General features: G+C 50.4%; 1 protein-coding gene across 1 annotated transcript; it reads left to right on the forward strand.

Annotated features, from left to right (window-relative positions):
- Positions 1-458: 458 nt before the first annotated feature.
- LOC142187871 (uncharacterized) lies at positions 459-19,355 on the forward strand. The gene is made up of 11 exons (XM_075261680.1): positions 459-567; positions 2,971-3,152; positions 5,559-5,741; positions 5,907-6,027; positions 6,601-6,686; positions 11,289-11,382; positions 11,682-11,779; positions 15,889-16,006; positions 16,101-16,175; positions 16,545-16,646; positions 18,411-19,355. The coding sequence occupies exons 2-11, from the start codon at positions 3,033-3,035 to the stop codon at positions 19,103-19,105; spliced, it is 1,692 nt and encodes a 563-aa protein (XP_075117781.1). The 5' UTR covers positions 459-567; positions 2,971-3,032; the 3' UTR covers positions 19,106-19,355.
- Positions 19,356-20,800: the final 1,445 nt, after the last annotated feature.

The raw sequence follows: 20,800 nt of genomic DNA on the forward strand, positions 1-20,800 counted from the left end.
CAGTGCTATGGGGCAATGTGACTGGCATGACTATAGGGGCACTGCTATGGGACAATGTGACTGGCATGACTATAGGGGCACTGCTATGGGGCAATGTGACTGGCATGACTATAGGGGCACTGCTATGGGGCAATGTGACTGGCATGACTATAGGGGCACTGCTATGGGGCAATGTGACTGGCATGACTATAGGGGCACTGCTATGAGACAATGTGGCTGGCTCTGCAGTAAGGACGGTATCTCTGGCATTGATGTGACTGATCTACATGAGGAGTTTATACAGAATATTTGACTTATTGAATTGCCAGCTCCGCCTGCTATACTCCATGTCACCACTAGATGGCAGCGGAGCGCTGAGGCCACACGCGCTATTTATACAGATTGTCCACTAGAGGCAGAACGTCCTGCTGCGGGACTTCAACAAAATGTCCTCCGCGCCTGCAGACATGGCGGGTCACGTGATTTCCCTCTGCCGGGGACTCTGGGCCATGAGACGGGGCTCTGGCAGATACAACAGTCCTCCTATACACGCCGCCCTGGAGGACCAAGAACTCCCGGCATCTACAGGTGACACCCCGCGTGGTTGTGTAGTGCGAGCCGTAAAGCGCGGAGCTCAGTGTCGTCATTGAGGAGCCGCAATAGAGAATGAGCAGAGATGGGGCTGTAGCATACTGGCAGAGGGGAGGGGTTATAGGGTGTTGCCCCTAGCAACCCTATGGGGTAACTTGTGGGCGGGATCTAAAGCAGAGCATGATGGGAATTGGATGGTTGCTATAGACAACTATGGAAGTAATGGCTGATAACAGTGACATCCCCTTTAAGGTGTTGTATGTGCGTCTTAAAGGGATTTCTGGGACTTGTAACCTGACGACCTATTGTTACCCCCAGCGGCCGCTCCTCCTCCATGTGGCGGCACATTCATCACATGACTTCTTCCCAATTCAGGCCCATTCAAATGAATGGGCTGCAATACCAGGCAGAGCCACCGTACAAAGAGGGCGCTGTACTTAGTAAGTACTGAAGGGGGCAGCAGCAGCGCTCACACCAGGTGATGGGGCCGGGCGTCAGACCATTGGCAATCCTCAATCACCTGATCTAGGGATAGGCCATCAATTATATAAAAGGGCTTGTACAAGATTGGAAAAACATGGCTGCTCTCATCCAGAAACAGCGCCACACCTGTGTATAGGATGTGTGGAGAACTGCAGGTCCGCGCCACTGAAGTGAATAGCGCTGGCTCCAGCAGTACAGCAGATATACCAATATGGCCGCCGTATACGTTACAGCGAGGTCAGGTGAACCAGCAGACTGTCTAATGTGTATGGGGGCACCCCGATCTAATGTGTATGGGGGCACCCCGATCTAATGTGTATGAGGGCACCCCGATCTAATGTGTATGGGGGCACCCCGATCTAATGTGTATGGGGGCACCCCGATCTAATGTGTATGGGGGCACCCCGATCTAATGTGTATGGGGGCACCCCGATCTAATGTGTATGGGGGCACCCCGATCTAATGTGTATGGGGGGCACCCCAATCTAATGTGTATGGGGGGCACTCCAATCTAATGTGTGGGGGGGCACCCCAATCTAATGTGTGGGGGGGCACCCCAATCTAATGTGTGGGGGGGCACCCCCGATCTAATGTGTGGGGGGGCACCCCCGATCTAATGTGTGGGGGGGCAGCCCCGATCTAATGTGTATGGGGGCACCCCGATCTAATGTATATGGGGGCACCCCGATCTAATGTGTATGGGGGGGCACCCCGATCTAATGTGTATGGGGGGCACCCCGATCTAATGTGTATGGGGGGCACCCCGATCTAATGTGTATGGGGGGCACCCCGATCTAATGTGTATGGGGGGCACCCCGATCTAATGTGTATGGGGGGCACCCCGATCTAATGTGTATGGGGGGCACCCCGATCTAATGTGTATGGGGGGCACCCCAATCTAATGTGTATGGGGGGCACCCCAATCTAATGTGTATGGGGGGCACCCCAATCTAATGTGTGTATGGGGGGCACCCCAATCTAATGTGTGTATGGGGGGCACCCCAATCTAATGTGTGTATGGGGGGCACCCCAATCTAATGTGTGTATGGGGGGCACCCCAATCTAATGTGTGTATGGGGGGCACCCCAATCTAATGTGTGTATGGGGGGCACCCCAATCTAATGTGTGTATGGGGGGCACCCCAATCTAATGTGTGTATGGGGGGCACCCCAATCTAATGTGTGTATGGGGGGCACCCCAATCTAATGTGTGTATGGGGGGCACCCCAATCTAATGTGTGTATGGGGGGCACCCCAATCTAATGTGTGTATGGGGGGCACCCCAATCTAATGTGTGTATGGGGGGCACCCCAATCTAATGTGTGTATGGGGGGCACCCCAATCTAATGTGTGTATGGGGGGCACCCCAATCTAATGTGTGTATGGGGGGCACCCCAATCTAATGTGTGTATGGGGGGCACCCCAATCTAATGTGTGTATGGGGGGCACCCCAATCTAATGTGTGTATGGGGCACTCCAATCTAATGTGTGTATGGGGGGCACTCCAATCTAATGTGTGTATGGGGGGCACTCCAATCTAATGTGTATGGGGGCACCCCAATCTAATGTGTGTATGGGGGCTGCTGCTGTGGCCTATCTTACATTACAGGTTTAACTCTTTATTTGCCTGATGGTTGAGGTCCACAAGTGATTGGCCGGTTCCCTGTGGTCAGTCGGGGTCCTGTGTCTTATTAAGGAGACGTCGCCCCCATGAGGCCACCTGAATGCAGCGTACAGGGATTTATTACAGCGTGCACGCCCTGCTAAGAAGACTGGAAAACCTGGCATTGATCTATAGGGAGCGACCCTCCAGAAGGAGGCGCTAGAGTAACCACAGTGCACACCTTTATATCAGGCAATACAGGGGACCCTGAGTTTGGGTTTGGACTCCTTATATCTCCTACTTATTGCTTTGCAGATTTGTCCTGCAGGTGAACGCGGCCCCACAACCTCTGTAAAGCACCGGCGGCCATCGCAACAATGAAGCTGTCGCGGCTCGATGACCCGACCGAATCACTCAGCATGGACAAGACCAGGAAGCAAATGATTGAGAGGATCGTGCACATCGCCCTAGATATTCTGTATCTGCTGACCGGAGAGGTGAGGGATTCTGGGAATGACGTCACATGACCCCGCTTATCTGTATTAGTAATACAGGACGTTACCGGAGAGGTGAGGGATTCTGGGAATGACGTCACATGACCCCGCTTATCTGTATTAGTAATACAGGACGTTACCGGAGAGGTGAGGGATTCTGGGAATGACGTCACATGACCTCGCTTATCTGTATTAGTAATACCGGACGTTACCGGAGAGGTGAGGGATTCTGGGAATGACGTCACATGACCACGCTTATCTGTATTAGTAATACAGGACGTTACCGGAGAGGTGAGGGATTCTGGGAATGACGTCACATGACCCCGCTTATCTGTATTAGTAATACAGGACGTTACCGGAGAGGTGAGGGATTCTGGGAATGACGTCACATGACCCCGCTTATCTGTATTAGTAATACAGGACGTTACCGGAGAGGTGAGGGATTCTGGGAATGACGTCACATGACCCCGCTTATCTGTATTAGTAATACAGGACGTTACCGGAGAGGTGAGGGATTCTGGGAATGACGTCACATGACCTTGCTTATCTGTATTAGTAATACCGGACGTTACCGGAGAGGTGAGGGATTCTGGGAATGACGTCACATGACCCCGCTTATCTGTATTAGTAATACAGGACGTTACCGGAGAGGTGAGGGATTCTGGGAATGACGTCACATGACCACGCTTATCTGTATTAGTAATACCGGACGTTACCGGAGAGGTGAGGGATTCTGGGAATGACGTCACATGACCACGCTTATCTGTATTAGTAATACCGGACGTTACCGGAGAGGTGAGGGATTCTGGGAATGACGTCACATGACCTCGCTTATCTGTATTAGTAATACAGGACGTTACCGGAGAGGGGTGGGATTCTGGGAATGACGTCACATGACCTCGCTTATCTGTATTAGTAACACAGGACGTTACCGGAGAGGGGAGGGATTCTGGGAATGACGTCACATGACCCCGCTTATCTGTATTAGTAATACCGGACGTTACCGGAGAGGTGAGGGATTCTGGGAATGACGTCACATGACCCCGCTTATCTGTATTAGTAATACCGGACGTTACCGGAGAGGGGAGGGATTCTGGGAATGACGTCACATGACCCCGCTTATCTGTATTAGTAATACCGGACGTTACCGGAGAGGTGAGGGATTCTGGGAATGACGTCACATGACCCCGCTTATATGTATTAGTAATACAGGACGTTACCGGAGAGGGGAGGGATTCTGGGAATGACGTCACATGACCTCGCTTATCTGTATTAGTAATACCGGACGTTACCGGAGAGGGGAGGGATTCTGGGAATGACGTCACATGACCCCGCTTATCTGTATTAGTAATACCGGACGTTACCGGAGAGGGGAGGGATTCTGGGAATGACGTCACATGACCCCGCTTATCTGTATTAGTAATACAGGACGTTACCGGAGAGGTGAGGGATTCTGGGAATGACGTCACATGACCCCGCTTATCTGTATTAGCAATACCGGACGTTACCGGAGAGGGGAGGGATTCTGGGAATGACGTCACATGACCCCGCTTATCTGTATTAGCAATACCGGACGTTACCGGAGAGGTGAGGGATTCTGGGAATGACGTCACATGACCCCGCTTATCTGTATTAGTAATACCGGACGTTACCGGAGAGGTGAGGGATTCTGGGAATGACGTCACATGACCCCGCTTATCTGTATTAGTAATACCGGACGTTACCGGAGAGGGGAGGGATTCTGGGAATGACGTCACATGACCCCGCTTATCTGTATTAGTAATACAGGACGTTACCGGAGAGGGGAGGGATTCTGGGAATGACGTCACATGACCCCGCTTATCTGTATTAGTAATACAGGACGTTACCGGAGAGGGGAGGGATTTTGGGAATGACGTCACATGACCCCGCTTATCTGTATTAGTAATACAGGACGTTACCGGAGAGGTGAGGGATTCTGGGAATGACGTCACATGACCTCGCTTATCTGTATTAGTAATACCGGACGTTACCGGAGAGGTGAGGGATTCTGGGAATGACGTCACATGACCTCGCTTATCTGTATTAGTAATACCGGACGTTACCGGAGAGGGGAGGGATTCTGGGAATGACGTCACATGACCCCGCTTATCTGTATTAGTAATACAGGACGTTACCGGAGAGGGGAGGGATTCTGGGAATGACGTCACATGACCCCGCTTATCTGTATTAGTAATACAGGACGTTACCGGAGAGGGGAGGGATTCTGGGAATGACGTCACATGACCCCGCTTATCTGTATTAGTAATACAGGACATTAGATGTGAGTAGAGAATACAGGGGCTTTGGCTCATATATCACTCTGCAGGCCGGCCACTTGCATCCTGGCCCCGTACTAAGGTAAATATACTACTATACCGCCATTCACAGGATTACGTCGTCCTGAAGATGTCTGGTGGCCGAGTCACACACAGCAGTAGCCCCATTGTATCTGGAGGATTCTGTAGGAAAGAGAGCAAAGACCCCAAGAGAGACCCGATGATAGAAGACGGACGCAACGAGCAGAAGATCCTGGAGCTCACCCAGACCATCACCCATCTGCTGACTGGAGAGGTGAGCGCTGCTGAGCCCCAATGTACTGTATATAGTGCTGGTCTACTCATATTGGGGGGAGGTACCTTATGGAAGACCCCTAAGGCCTCATACACATTAGGGAGGGTGGGTCCCTCGGACTATCCACTACGGTGTCTGGTGATGACGGTGTCATTGTGTTGTCAGGTTCCCATAAGGTGTCAGGATGTCACCGTCTATTTCTCCATGGAAGAGTCTGATGATTTAGAAAGGCCTAACAGTCCAACACGGGAGGAGCCGCCTCAGGCGCAGCAGCACAGGACACCGGGTGAGTGACTCCCTTCTATAGTAAGGTCACCTGCACACCCTGCGGATCGCTTGCTTTTCCTTGGAGAACATACGGGTCATGCCTTGTCCTTTGACCTCATCCAAGACATCCCTGAGGCCAGCCATACACGTTGCCACTGGCCAGTTCAACCATTTTGGCTCTTGTTTGGACCTGTAGATGCCTCAAGCAGTCGTTTGCGGCTGACAAATAGGTCGGCCATGTTGGATATTTTCGACCACCTGATCGCTTTGGGTTGATCGTCAGCACAGACTCTGCACTTTTATTGATGAAGTGTATGGCTGGCCTCCTCCTCGGCCTCCATTCCTTCAGCACGGTGCCGCACGCCTCTGGCAGCAGAGGAATGACCGATGGGGATGATGAATGTCGCTACGGCCAGTCCTTCATTCTCGGGGAGTGTCTGGTAGAGCCCTACTCCCTCTTGAGAGCACCTGCACACTTGGCTTGGGGGTTTGGCCCCTATCTATGGTGTATTGGCCCCTTTGTTTCCATAGTTCACTCCTGAAGGGGCTGCAGGTAACTATTATGTGACGTGATCTGATTTACATCCCTCAGACGGAGCCAAGAACAAAGAACCCTATGAGAAGTCCCCACCTGCTGTGACTACAGAAGAGGCCGTGGCCCCGCAGTGTCCGCTCCTGGTAGGTTCTTACATGGCACACACAATATTATGGGATAGCTCCCTGCGACTCGCAGCTTCCTCGCTCTGGCTTGGTTAGTATTCCCAGGTTATGGCATTAGGGTGATGATAAGCGGCACCAGAAAGCTTAAAGGGGCGGTCCCATTACAGACACAGGATAGTGGATAAGTGTCACATCACTGGGACTCCAAATACTGTGCCCCCCCTCCCCCCCCCCCATATAGTAGGGCCTAGAACAATGGCGTAACTAGGAATGACGGGGCCCTGTGGCAAACTTTTGACATGGGGGGGGGGGGGGCCCGACCGACACCGAAGACCTCGACCTCCCCCCCCCCCCCCCCCACACACGCTTTCCTGCGCATTTTACCATGCCCCATAGTGGCCCCTTCACACAATATTATACCCCATAGTGGCCCCTGCACACAGTATTCTCCCCCATAGTGGCCCCTGCACACAGTATTATGTCCCATAGTGGCCCCTGAACACAGTATTATACCCCATAGTGGCCCCTGCACACAGTATTATCTCCCATAGTGGTCCCTGCACACAGTATTATGCCCCATAGTGGCCCCTGCACACAGTATTATGCCCCATAGTGGCCCCTGCACACAGTATTATGCCCCATAGTGGCCCCTGCACACAGTATTATGCCCCATAGTGGCCCCTGCACACAGTATTATGCCCCATAGTGGCCCCTGCACACAGTATTATGTCCCATAGTGGCCCCTGCACACAGTATTATCCCTATAGTGGCCCCTGCACACAGTATTATCCCCCATAGTGGCCCCCGCACACAGTATTATGTCCTATAGTGGCCCCCGCACACAGTATTATGTCCCATAGTGGCCTCTGCACACAGTATTATCCCCCATAGTGGCCCCTGCACACAGTATTATCCCCCATAGTGGCCCCTGCACACAGTATTATCCCCCATAGTGGCCCCTGCACACAGTATTATGTCCCATAGTGACCCCTGCACACACTATTATGTCCCATAGTGGCCCCTGCACACAGTATTATCCCCCATAGTGGCCCCTGCACTCAGTATTATGTCCCATAGTGGCCCCTGTACACAGTATTATCCCCCATAGTGGCCCCTGCACACAGTATTATGTCCCATAGTGGCCCCTGCACACAGTATTATGTCCCATAGTGGCCCCTGCACACAGTATTATCCCCCATAGTGGCCCCTGCACACAGTATTATGTCCCATAGTGGCCCCTGCACACAGTATTATCCCCCATAGTGGCCGCTGCACACAGTATTATCCCCCATAGTGGCCCCTGCACTCAGTATTATGTCCCATAGTGGCCCCTGTACACAGTATTATCCCCCATAGTGGCCCCTGCACACAGTATTATGTCCCATAGTGGCCCCTGCACACAGTATTATGTCCCATAGTGGCCCCTGCACACAGTATTATCCCCCATAGTGGCCCCTGCACACAGTATTATGTCCCATAGTGGCCCCTGCACACAGTATTATCCCCCATAGTGGCCGCTGCACACAGTATTATCCCCCATAGTGGCCGCTGCACACAGTATTATCCCCCATAGTGGCCGCTGCACACAGTATTATGCCCCATAGTGGCCCCTGCACACAGTATTATGTCCCATAGTGGCCCCTGCACACAGTATTATGTCCCATAGTGGCCCCTGAACACAGTATTATACCCCATAGTGGCCCCTGCACACAGTATTATCTCCCATAGTGGTCCCTGCACACAGTATTATGCCCCATAGTGGCCCCTGCACACAGTATTATGTCCCATAGTGGCCCCTGCACACAGTATTATGCCCCATAGTGGTCCCTGCACACAGTATTATGCCCCATAGTGGCCCCTGCACACAGTATTATGTCCCATAGTGGCCCCTGCACACAGTATTATGTCCCATAGTGGCCCCTGAACACAGTATTATACCCCATAGTGGCCCCTGCACACAGTATTATGCCCCATAGTGGCCCCTGCACACAGTATTATGCCCCATAGTGGCCCCTGCACACAGTATTATGTCCCATAGTGACCCCTGCACACAGTATTATGTCCCATAGTGGCCCCTGCACACAGTATTATGTCCCCATAGTGACCCCTGCACACAGTATTATGTCCCATAGTGGCCCCTGCACACAGTATTATCCCCCATAGTGACCCCTGCACACAGTATTATGTCCCATAGTGGCCCCTGCACACAGTATTATGTCCCATAGTGGCCCCTGCACACAGTATTATGTCCCATAGTGGCCCCTGCACACAGTATTATGTCCCATAGTGGCCCCTGCACACAGTATTATGTCCCATAGTGGCCCCTGCACACAGTATTATCCCCCATAGTGGCCCCTGCACACAGTATTATCCCCCATAGTGGCCCCTGCACACAGTATTATGTCCCATAGTGGCCCCTGCACACAGTATTATCCCCCATAGTGGCCCCTGCACTCAGTATTATGTCCCATAGTGGCCCCTGTACACAGTATTATCCCCCATAGTGGCCCCTGCACACAGTATTATGTCCCATAGTGGCCCCTGCACACAGTATTATGTCCCCATAGTGGCCCCTGCACACAGTATTATGTCCCATAGTGGCCCCTGCACACAGTATTATGCCCCATAGTGGCCCCTGCACACAGTATTATGTCCCATAGTGGCCCCTGCACACAGTATTATGTCCCACAGTGGCCTCTGCACACAGTATTATGTCCCACAGTGGCCCCTGCACACAGTATTATGTCCCATAGTGACCCCTGCACACAGTATTATGTCCCATAGTGGCCCCTGCACACAGTATTATGTCCCCATAGTGACCCCTGCACACAGTATTATGTCCCATAGTGGCCCCTGCACACAGTATTATGTCCCATAGTGGCCCCTGCACACAGTATTATGTCCCATAGTGGCCCCTGCACACAGTATTATCCCCCATAGTGGCCCTACACACAGTATTATGTCCCATAGTGGCCCCTGCACACAGTATTATGTCCCATAGTGACCCCTGCACACAGTATTATCCCCCATAGTGGCCCCATCACCCAGTATTATCTCCCATAGTGGCCCCTGCACACAGTATTATGTCCCATAGTGACCCCTGCACACAGTATTATGTCCCATAGTGGCCCCTGCACACAGTATTATGTCCCATAGTGACCCCTGCACACAGTATTATGTCCCCATAGTGACCCCTGCACACAGTATTACGTCCCATAGTGGCCCCTGCACACAGTATTATCCCCCATAGTGGCCCCTGCACACAGTATTACGTCCCATAGTGGCCCCTGCACACAGTATTATGTCCCCATAGTGACCCCTGCACACAGTATTATGTCCCATAGTGGCCCCTGCACACAGTATTATACCCCATAGTGGCCCCTGCACACAGTATTATCCCCCATAGTGGCCCCTGCACACAGTATTATGTCCCATAGTGGCCCCTACACACAGTATTATCCCCCATAGTGGCCCCTGCACACAGTATTATGTCCCATAGTGGCCCCTGCACACAGTATTATGTCCCATAGTGGCCCCTGCACACAGTATTATGTCCCATAGTGACCCCTGCACACAGTATTATCCCCCATAGTGGCCCCATCACCCAGTATTATCTCCCATAGTGGCCCCTGCACACAGTATTATGTCCCATAGTGACCCCTGCACACAGTATTATGTCCCATAGTGGCCCCTGCACACAGTATTATGTCCCATAGTGACCCCTGCACACAGTATTATGTCCCCATAGTGACCCCTGCACACAGTATTACGTCCCATAGTGGCCCCTGCACACAGTATTATCCCCCATAGTGGCCCCTGCACACAGTATTACGTCCCATAGTGGCCCCTGCACACAGTATTATGTCCCCATAGTGACCCCTGCACACAGTATTATGTCCCATAGTGGCCCCTGCACACAGTATTATGTCCCATAGTGGCCCCTGCACACAGTATTATGTCCCACTGTGGACACCCATAAACAATTATTATACTCTATTTATCTTTTCAGACCCCAGAGTATAATAATTAGAGACCTGGGGGAATAAAAAAACATAAAAAAAACTGTTTCTTACCTGTCCCCGGCTCCTTCGCGGTCTTCTCCACTGCTGTCCTTGTTCAATGACGTCAGACGTCACATGACCCGGGACGCAGGCCGGGTTCATGTGACGTCAGAGACGTCTAGAAGGAGGCCTGGCAGGATCGTGGAGAGGTAAGTAACATGTTTTTTATGTTTCTTACCTCTCCCGGTCCGCCAATCATTATACTCGGGGTGGGGGGTGTCCGAAAAGACCCCCGAGTCTAATGATGGTAGCGGCTGTCACTGGGCCCCTAATGTCCCGGGCCCTGTGGCAGCTTCCTCTGCTGCTATGGCGGTAGTTACGCCACTGGCCTAGAACTACAAGCCCCAGTCATTGCAATGTTGTGCGGACTGTTGAGGGCACTTTGGGGACTTCCAAGTGCAAAACTCTCTGGAAATCCTATATAATGTCTGCCAGCCGGTGTAGTCCTAGGCACCTGCTTATCCTACAGTGTTACTGATTGGGTAATGGTATATGGCTGGAGTTCCCCTTTAAGGAACATTTCAGCAATAGAGTTTAATTCATTTTGTCTTCTCCTTAGAGCGAGATCCCCACAGACACAACTGGAACCCAGACCATGATTGTCAAAGAAGAAGAGACCTATGAGATGGCCGAACATAGCACAGACAGCACCGGTGAGGACGAACCCTTAGGCTAGCCCCCCCACTCCATTCATTGCACTAGGACCACCTGTGATAGCCGAGCACTGCACTTCTGCTTTTTCCAAGGGCCCTATTAAAATACATGGGGGGGGGGGGGGGGGACTTTCTGTATATACTCAGTATACACTCAGTGCTCTCACTGCCTGCTGATTTGGGGTGTATTCATAGTAAGATCCCCCTTAGTAGATGTAGCAGGCCTTGGTATGAACGCTGCCTCATCCATGTGTATGGCCGGCCTGCTCTATAAGTTTATTTCCATGTCTGTCCTGCAGGAACATCCAGTAACAGAAGTTCACCAGAGAAGCTTTGTCGTCCTCCTTCACCAGAGGATTCCTCAGAAGATGACGATGAAGCCCCCCAGGATGAACAGGTAGATACCCGACCTTCCCAGAGGCCTTTGCTGCACTGATGTGGGATTTTACCAAGTCAGTCTCTCAGCCGAGGACAGCTGTTTCCATCTGATTGGATCTCTTCAGCTCGGCGCAGAGAAGACTGACTTGGCAGAGGTGAGAGGCTTCAAGACAGGGTTAAGGGGATATCGTCACTCCTTAGGGAGAGACCACCATGTAGGTGTGTGGAGTCTTATTAAGCCATAGATGCTCCCCTGTAAGGGATTATGGGAAGAATATGCAAATCTGTCTTCCATGATGTAAAATTGGTAAAATCCCACATCATTTGCAGCAAAGACCTCTGGGAAGGTCAGACATGATGTTAAAGGGAGCGCCCCCTAGTGGGCTGCATGACTGAGGCGCTCTCTTCCTATTTACAGCATGGAAGACAGATTTGCATATTCTTCCCAGGTAGATACCAGCAATGATAGAAGACCTGAGATAATACGGTGGCGTCTCCCAGGAGGTGATACGGCCACGTCTCCCCTGCGTTATGTTGGTTGTGACTGGGTTACACACATAGTATATCAGTATACAGGGTGACTGACAGAGTTGGGAGGTGCTTCTAGATTCTGCCTTAAAACTTGCCTGTAAATAAATCTCTGTGTGAACATGTCCTAAAGGGTTGGGGGGGCCTCACTTTGGATGATCCCCGGTTGGTTGTGTTATTTTTATTTGGTAATTTTCTTGGTATTTTTATGACTGACGCTCGATTCACACCTGCGTTCTGGTCTCCGTTCTGTGCTTTCCGTCTTCTACATGTAAGAAGACGCAAAGCACAGACCGGGTCCGGCTGTGAGCGGCGGTGAGCGTTTTAGGCTCTCCGCCGCGAAACCGGATTTTTTTAATCCGGACACAGAGTACTGCATGTCCGACTCTGTGTCCGGATTAAAAAAACCGGTTTTGCGGCGGAGAGCATAAAACGCTCACCGCCGCTCACGGCCGGACAGCTTTCTCACCCATTCAAATGAATAAGAGAGTCCTGCAGGTTTCCGAATCCTGCTCTGTTTTATGCAGGAAACGGAAACCTGAAGTACGGAGTGCCGGGCGCAGATGTGAACGAGCCCTGACAATAAAATCTCCGCCATTATTCATGTTATATACCAGGGGGAGGCAACCTTTTTTGTTCAGCGTGCCGATTTAAATTAAAAAAAATCAAAGATGAGGTCCTGGGAGTTCCGGGCAGTAATTGTAAGGCTGACGACACCGAACTAAAGTCATATAGCACAGACATAGGGGCGCTGTCATACTGCGCTCCCAGCCACATGAACTCATATTGCTTTTAATGGAAAAGCACATGTGTATCCAGGCAAATAGCTGTAAGTGCATGTGTAACCCACACTTAGTGATAATGTATGTGACTGGGAGCAGAGTGAGGTAACACCTGTAGGGGGAGACACACAATATTCGATGGGTGCTGCATCTAGTCCCCAGCCGTCAGTAACTTCAGTTTTCTGTAAGGGCGGGTTCACACCTGCGTCCAGTCCCAGCTTTATGAGTTTCCGTCTTCTGCCTGAGAAACTGGACAGGAGACAGAAGCTCGGCAGTCAGTGTCCGACCATTAGCATCTTCTGGTCTCTGCGACAAAAGCGTTTTTTTTTTTTTTTAATCGGTCACAAAGTCCTGTATGTCCGATTTTGTGTCCAGTAAAGAAAAAAACCGCTTTTGCTGCAGAGAGGAAGAAGACGCTCCCGGGCGGACACTTTGCAAATCTATTGAAGTGATTGGGTTTGAAAAGTGACTGCCGGTTTCTGTCTCCTGTCCAGTTTCTCAGGCAGGAAACGGAAACCTGCAAAGAGGAGACCGGGCGCAGATGTGACCCCGCCCTCAGTGACATGTAAATTCAATTCAGTCTCTTTTCATTCCTGGCAGTGCAGTAATAGCAAAACCCCGGGCAGGACTTAATCAATGTCACAGTTACCCCAAAAGTGACTGGTGCCCAGAAACTGGATTTGGCTTTAGTTGCACCTGAGTACACAGTGTTACCCCCCCCCCCCAATAGACTCCCACTAAGGATGATGCCCCACGTTGCAAAAACGCTGCTTTTTTTTTTTTTTTCCCATCAAAGGCAAAACTGACTACAAAACGAATGGGAAATAGGAAATGTATAGGGAGCTACTTGTACTTCTATTTTCTGCTCAATCCACTCCTGGCTTTGGCTAAAAAAAAAAAAAAAAAAAATCTGCAACAAAAAAAAGCTTTGCTTCTGCAATGTGGGGCTTTAGCCTAAGGCCGGGCCCCCCACGTTGTGGAAACGCAGCTTTTTTTGTTGCATATTTTGCTGCGTTTTTCTGAGCCTAAGCCAGGAGTGGATTGAGCAGAAGGGAGACGTATAAGAAGCTTCCTATATATTTCCCATTCCTTCTGTAGCCATTTTTAGCTTTGGTTAAAATAAACCGCATCAAAATCTGCAACAAAAACGCTGCATTTCTGCAATGTGGGGCCTCAGCCTTAGGCCTCCTGCATACAAATGGCACGGATGTGGTGATCAATGACCTGTACATTAAAAATGAATTGACAGGGCCACAAATGCAGACAGATATAGGGGATGTATAGGACAGATATAGGGGATGTATAGGACAGATATAGGGGATGTATAGGACAGATATAGGGGATGTATAGGACAGATATAGGGGAAGTATAGGACAGATATAGGGGATGTATAGGACAGATATAGGGGATGTATAGGACAGATATAGGGGAAGTATAGGACAGATATAGGGGATGTATAGGACAGATATAGGGGATGTATAGGACAGATATAGGGGATGTATAGGACAGATATAGGGGATGTATAGGACAGATATAGGGGAAGTATAGGACAGATATAGGGGATGTATAGGACAGATATAGGGGATGTATAGGACAGATATAGGGGAAGTATAGGACAGATATAGGGGATGTATAGGACAGATATAGGGGATGTATAGGACAGATATAGGGGATGTATAGGACAGATATAGGGGATGTATAGGACAGATATAGGGGATGTATAGGACAGATATAGGGGATGTATAGGACAGATATAGGGGATGTATAGGACAGATATAGGGGATGTATAGGACAGATATAGGGGAAGTATAGGACAGATATAGGGGATGTATAGGACAGATATAGGGGATGTATAGGACAGATATAGGGGATGTATAGGACAGATATAGGGGATGTATAGGACAGATATAGGGGATGTATAGGACCTACTCTATAATTTTCAGCTCTTCAATTTGGCCCATATACACAGTCATGTATACACGGGTCTATTGACATGTATAGGTCTGTACTTATATCCACAGTTGTGAATAAAAAGTCTGGTCATGTGTGTCACAGTTTAGCAACTCCATGTACCTCATATTAATAGCAGTTAGCCCCATCATGTCCCTCACATTAACCCCCTGTGCTTTACATAAGGGATACTGATATGAGAGACATATGGGGGTAATAATTAAGTAAATATCTTCATTATATAGTACCCCATATGTCTCACACATCAGTAACCCTTATGTGAGCCACACAGGGGTTAATGTGAGGGGCATGATGGGGTAACTGCTATTAATGTGAGGCACATGGAGTTACTGTAACTAAATTAATAACCCCCAATGCCTGACAGTAATAAGAATAGTCAGTAACACACATGTACCTGGGGTTGTGTTTGCTGTCACTTTGCTCCCCGGAGCTTCCTCTCCTCCTCAGGGCTGCAGACGGCAGGAGCTCCTCCTCTGATTGGTGGCAAGGAGAGAAGGGGGCGTGTCCTACACCTGAGCTCTAGCAGAGCACTGAAGGGACGCTCTCTCTTAATTTAATGCATGAAAGTCGCAGGCTGCCTGCCGTGCCAGCAAAATAGGCCTCGCGTGCCAGGGGTTGCCAACCCCTGTTATATACTGTAAATCACAGTAAAACAATGAAAAATCTTATTTGCATCAAAATAATATTCATCATTTTTTTTTCTTTTTTCTATCCTATAAATAGTGAAACAATAAATTCTGAGCCGAAGAGATAAAAAATACAGAAAAATAAAAACCACAAAAATCCGGATGGCTTATTCCTTATTCTATAATGTCTTGTTGCTTCTCCCCCTCCTTGTATTTCTCAGTGCGATGATTTAGATGATCTGAAGATCGAGATTAAATCCCTTGAAGACGGAGAAGAGATGAGCAAGTGGGACGATGAGCAATGTAAGGAGGAGGACGTCCCGAAAAAACGGAGAAGAGGTGACCAGTGACTGTTCTTAGCCGCGTCTCGCTGTCTGTCATGTCCCCATCATTACTACTGATGTTTTTCTTCTACTGACTTGTTGTGATACAGGGCGGACTTGTAAGACGACACTGACGGAGAAGGTGAAGTCTGACAGAGAAGAGGGAGCAGCGGACGAGAGGCGAGGTCAGTCATCTACCTCTATAGAGGGGGGGGGGGGTCCCCACTGGCATCTATGACATTCATAAAAACATGGCTGCCTCCATCTAGGAACAGCGCCACTCATCTGGATAGGCTGTGTTTGGTATTACAGGTCAGTGGCGCTCTTTCTGGAAGGGAAGTGGTCACGTTTTACAGGTCGGTCACAACCCGTTCAATCCCAGCCATAGATGTTAGTCTAAGCAGACATTCGGCCATCTTGTCTGATGAGTTTATTTCCGCTTTGTACGCCAATATATATATGGGTACAGTCAGAGCAGGTAGAGAGGTGACGCACGCAAGTCTTTCTGAAGGTCCTCTAACCTTATCCTAATCCATGCCACGTTATACCTGCAGACCTGCCACGTAGAGCAAAACACCCGCTGACCGCAGTGATCGAAGTGGATGAGGAGGAGATGGCGCGCCTGCAGCGGGCGGCCGAGTGGGAGATTCACGAAGGTGCGTACGGCTTTGGGGTTTAACTCCTTCATGACCTCAGGGTTTTAGTCCTAAATGAACAGACGCCTTTTACCAGTTTTTGTCCCTCCCCTCTGCACACTGAATAGTCATGGCCAAAAGTTCTGAGACTGCCACAAATCTCCTCTTGTCACATGATCTGCTCCCTCTGGTTTCTGTGTGTTTGTCAGATGTTTTTATCACATACAGAAATAGAATTGCAATCATATTCGGAGTAACAAAAGCTTATATTGACAGTTAGAATGAGTTAATGCAGCGTTGCAATATTTGCAGTGTTGACCCTTCTTCTTCAGGACCTCTGCAATTCTCCCCGGCAGCCCTCAATCAACTTCTGGACCAAATCCTGACTGATAGCCGTCCATTCTTGCACAATCAATGCTTGCATTTTGTCAGAATTTGTAGGTTTTTGTTTGTCCACCCGTCTCTTGATGATTGACCACAAGTTCTCAATGGGATTAAGATCTGGGGACTTTCCAGGCCATGGACCCAAAATCTCTCTGTTTTGTTCCCTGAGCCATTTAGTTATCACCTTTTGCTTTATGGCAAGGTGCTCCATCATGCTGGAGAAGGCATTGTTGGTGGCCAAACTGCTCTGGACGGTTGGGAGAAGTTGCTCTTGGAGGACATTCTGGTCCCATTCTTTATTCATGGCTGTGTTTTTAGGTCAGACTGTGAGAGAGCCGATTCCCTTGGCTGAGAAGCCACCCCACACATGAATGGTTTCAGGATGCTTTACAGTTGGCCTGAGACAAGACTGGTGGTAGCGCTCACCTCCTCTTCTCCCAATAAGCTGTTCTCCAGATGTCCCAAACAATCGAAAAGGGGATTCATCAGAGAAAATGACTTTCCCCCAGTCCTCAGCAGTCACTCCCTGGACCTTCTGCAGAATATCAGTCTGTCCCTGATGTTTTTTCTGGAGAGAAGTGGCTTCTTTGCTGCCCTCCTTGAGACCAGGCCTTGCTCCAAGAGTCTCCGCCTCACAGTGCGTGCAGATGCACTCACACCTGCCTGCTGCCATTCCTGAGCAAGCTCTGCACTGCTGGTAGCCCGATCCCGCAGCTGAAACACTTTTAAGAGACGGTCCTGGCGCTTGCTGGTCTTTCTTGGGCGCCCTGGAGCCTTTTTGCCAACAATGGAACCTCTCTCCTTGAAGTTCTTGATGATGCGATAGATTGGTGACTGAGGTGCAATCTTTCTAGCTGCGATACTCTTCCCTGTTAGGCCATTTTTGTGCAGTGCAATGATGACTGCACGTGTTTCTTTAGAGATAACCATGGTTAACAGAAGAGAAACAATGATGCCAAGCACCAGCCTCCTCTTAAAGTGTCCAGTGGTGTCATTCTTACTTAATCATGACAGATTGACCTCCAGCCCTGTCCTCATCAACACCCACACCTGTGTTACTGGAGCAATCACTGAAACGATGCTAGCTGGTCCTTTTAAGGCAGGGCTGCAATGATGTTGAAATGTGTTTTGGGGGATAAAGTTCATTTTCTAGGCAAATATTGACTTTGTAAGTAATTGCTGTTAAGCTGATCACTCTGTATAACATTCTGGAGTATATGCAAATTGCCATTAGGAAAACGGAAGCCGTAGACTTTGTAACAATTACTATTTGTATCATTCTCAAAACTTTTGGCCATGACTGTACATATCATGTTAAAGGCATCTGCTTCTTAAAGGCGGCCTATGCCCTCTTCCAAGAGTATTCTGTCAGACTCACGTCTTCCCCCTTTTTCCCCCCAGATGGGTCGACCCATCTCATGGCGTCTGGAGGACCCTCAGACTGTAAGAGAAGACCCCCTGTACCGCCCAGTACCCCGCCAGACTCTAAAGCTGCGCTCTCTGACCTGAACGCACATCCTTGTTCTGAGTGCGACAAGTGTTTCTCGGAAGTGTCGCACCTTGAGAGTCACCGGAAAGTCCACGCCGTCCCGGCCCTGTTTTCTTGCGCCGAGTGTGGGAAGAACTTCACCACGTCTTCAGAGCTCGGCAAACACATTAAAGTCCACACGGAGGAGAAGCTGTTCGCTTGTTCGGAGTGCGGGAAGTGTTTTACGGTCAAGTCCAATCTGCTGGCGCACAAGGCCGTCCACACTGGGGAGAAGCCGTTCGCCTGCGCCGAGTGCGGTAGACGCTTTGCACTGAAGTCCTCCCTTGAAACGCACATGTTGGTCCACGCCCTGGAGAAGCCGTACGCCTGCTCCATCTGCGGCAAATGTTTCACCTCCAGCGCTCGCCTCGCCTACCATCAGACTACACACATAGGGGAGAAAACGTACGAATGTGAAGAATGCGGGAAAGTCTTCACCGCCAGCGGCAGTCTGAACAGGCACAAAAGAACGCACACGGGGGAGAAACCGTACGCCTGCCGGATATGCGGCAAGTGCTTCAACCGGGAAACCAACCTGTACAGGCACCAGATGATCCACACAAGGTGATGACGGGTCCGCCATGAACTATATACACACCCCGCCGCTGGAGTAGTCGCCATGATCGCCCCCCCTCTATATATGTATATATTGTATTCTGGCCCATCTGGCTTCAGGACACTGAACTCCAGCATTTAATACGCAGTTGAGGGGAAAGGAAGATAAAGGGGTTTTCTGGACCCCTGGCCAGATGTGATGGTGATGACCTCTCCTTGGTGCACTGTATAGTGGTGGTGCTGGAATAGTAGCACAGCTGGAATTTGCCTGCTATACGGGGGGGGTGGGGGGTGGGGGGTGGAGCCTCCTGCTAAATGGGGGAGGAGCCACCTCCTGTATATAAGGGATGAAGCCTCTTGCTATATGGAGGGTGGAACCACCTGTTATATGGGAGGGTGGAGCCTCCTGCTATATGGGGGTGGAGCCACCTCCTGCTATATAAGGGATGAAGCCTCTTGCTATATGGGGGTGGAGCCACCTGCTATACGGAGGGGTGGAGCCACCTCCTGCTATATGGAGGGTGGAACCACCTGTTATATGGGGGGTGGAGCCGCCTCATGCTATATGGAGGGTGGAACCTCCTGCTATATAGGGGCGGAGCTGCCTCCTGCTATATAGGGGGTGGAGCCACCTGCTATACGGAGGGGTGGAGCCACCTCCTGCTATATAGGGGGTGAAGCCTCTTGCTATATGGGGGTGGAGCCACCTGCTATACGGAGGGGTGGAGCCACCTCCTGCTATATAGGGGGTGAAGCCTCTTGCTATATGGGGGTGGAGCCACCTGCTATACGGAGGGGTGGAGCCACCTCCTGCTATATAGGGGGTGAAGCCTCTTGCTATATGGGGGTGGAGCCACCTGCTATACGGAGGGGTGGAGCCACCTCCTGCTATATAGGAGGTGAAGCCTCTTGCCATATGGGAGTGGAGCCACATGCTATACGGAGGGGTGGAGCCACCTCCTGCTATATGGAGGGTGGAACCACCTGTTATACAGGGGGTTGGAGTCGCCCCATGCTATATGGAGGGTGGAGCCTCCTGCTATATAGGGGTGGAGCCACCTGCTATATGGGGGGCGGAGCTGCCTCCTGGTATATAGGGGTGGAGCCTCCTGCTATACAAGGGGTGGAGCCTCCTGCTTCCAGCCACGCCCCCTGTACAGGTAGTCTGGCGTATCCAGTCAGTGCAGGGTCTGTGTGACGGGCCCCCCCAGTCTGTTATCCATACGGTAGATCATCAGAATTGGCCAGGAGACCACAAATGCCTTTAAGAGTAGATATTGAGGATCACGCCAACTGCTTAAAGGGGAATTCCACCTTACTGTATCTCTGTTATATCCTATGAGGAGACGACATTGCAGGGTCCTGTGAGATGTCTCCTCTACACATCCTGACCGCGCTTCAGATTTCCAGTCATTTAAAGGGGTTTTTTGGGGATAAGAACCCTGATGACCCCCCCTTCCCCTCAATATCAGATCAGCGAGGGTTCGACTCCTCCTCCTACTCCTGGGAATCTGGGAAAAAATGCCTCCCCCCCAAAGGGTCTGGTCACTAATATAATGTATCATAAAATCCATAGACGTCTATTACAGGCCGCCCAGTACATAGAAGACAACTGTGTGAGGCTTCAGTGGGCTCCTGGCTGTCAGATTAGTGGATTGATGGCCCTGGGATGGCGATCCACCCCAAAACGGCACCGAGATATTAGCGG

The sequence above is a fragment of the Leptodactylus fuscus genome, unplaced genomic scaffold (assembly GCF_031893055.1).
Source record: "Leptodactylus fuscus isolate aLepFus1 unplaced genomic scaffold, aLepFus1.hap2 HAP2_SCAFFOLD_265, whole genome shotgun sequence".
Classification (NCBI taxonomy): domain Eukaryota; kingdom Metazoa; phylum Chordata; class Amphibia; order Anura; family Leptodactylidae; genus Leptodactylus; species Leptodactylus fuscus.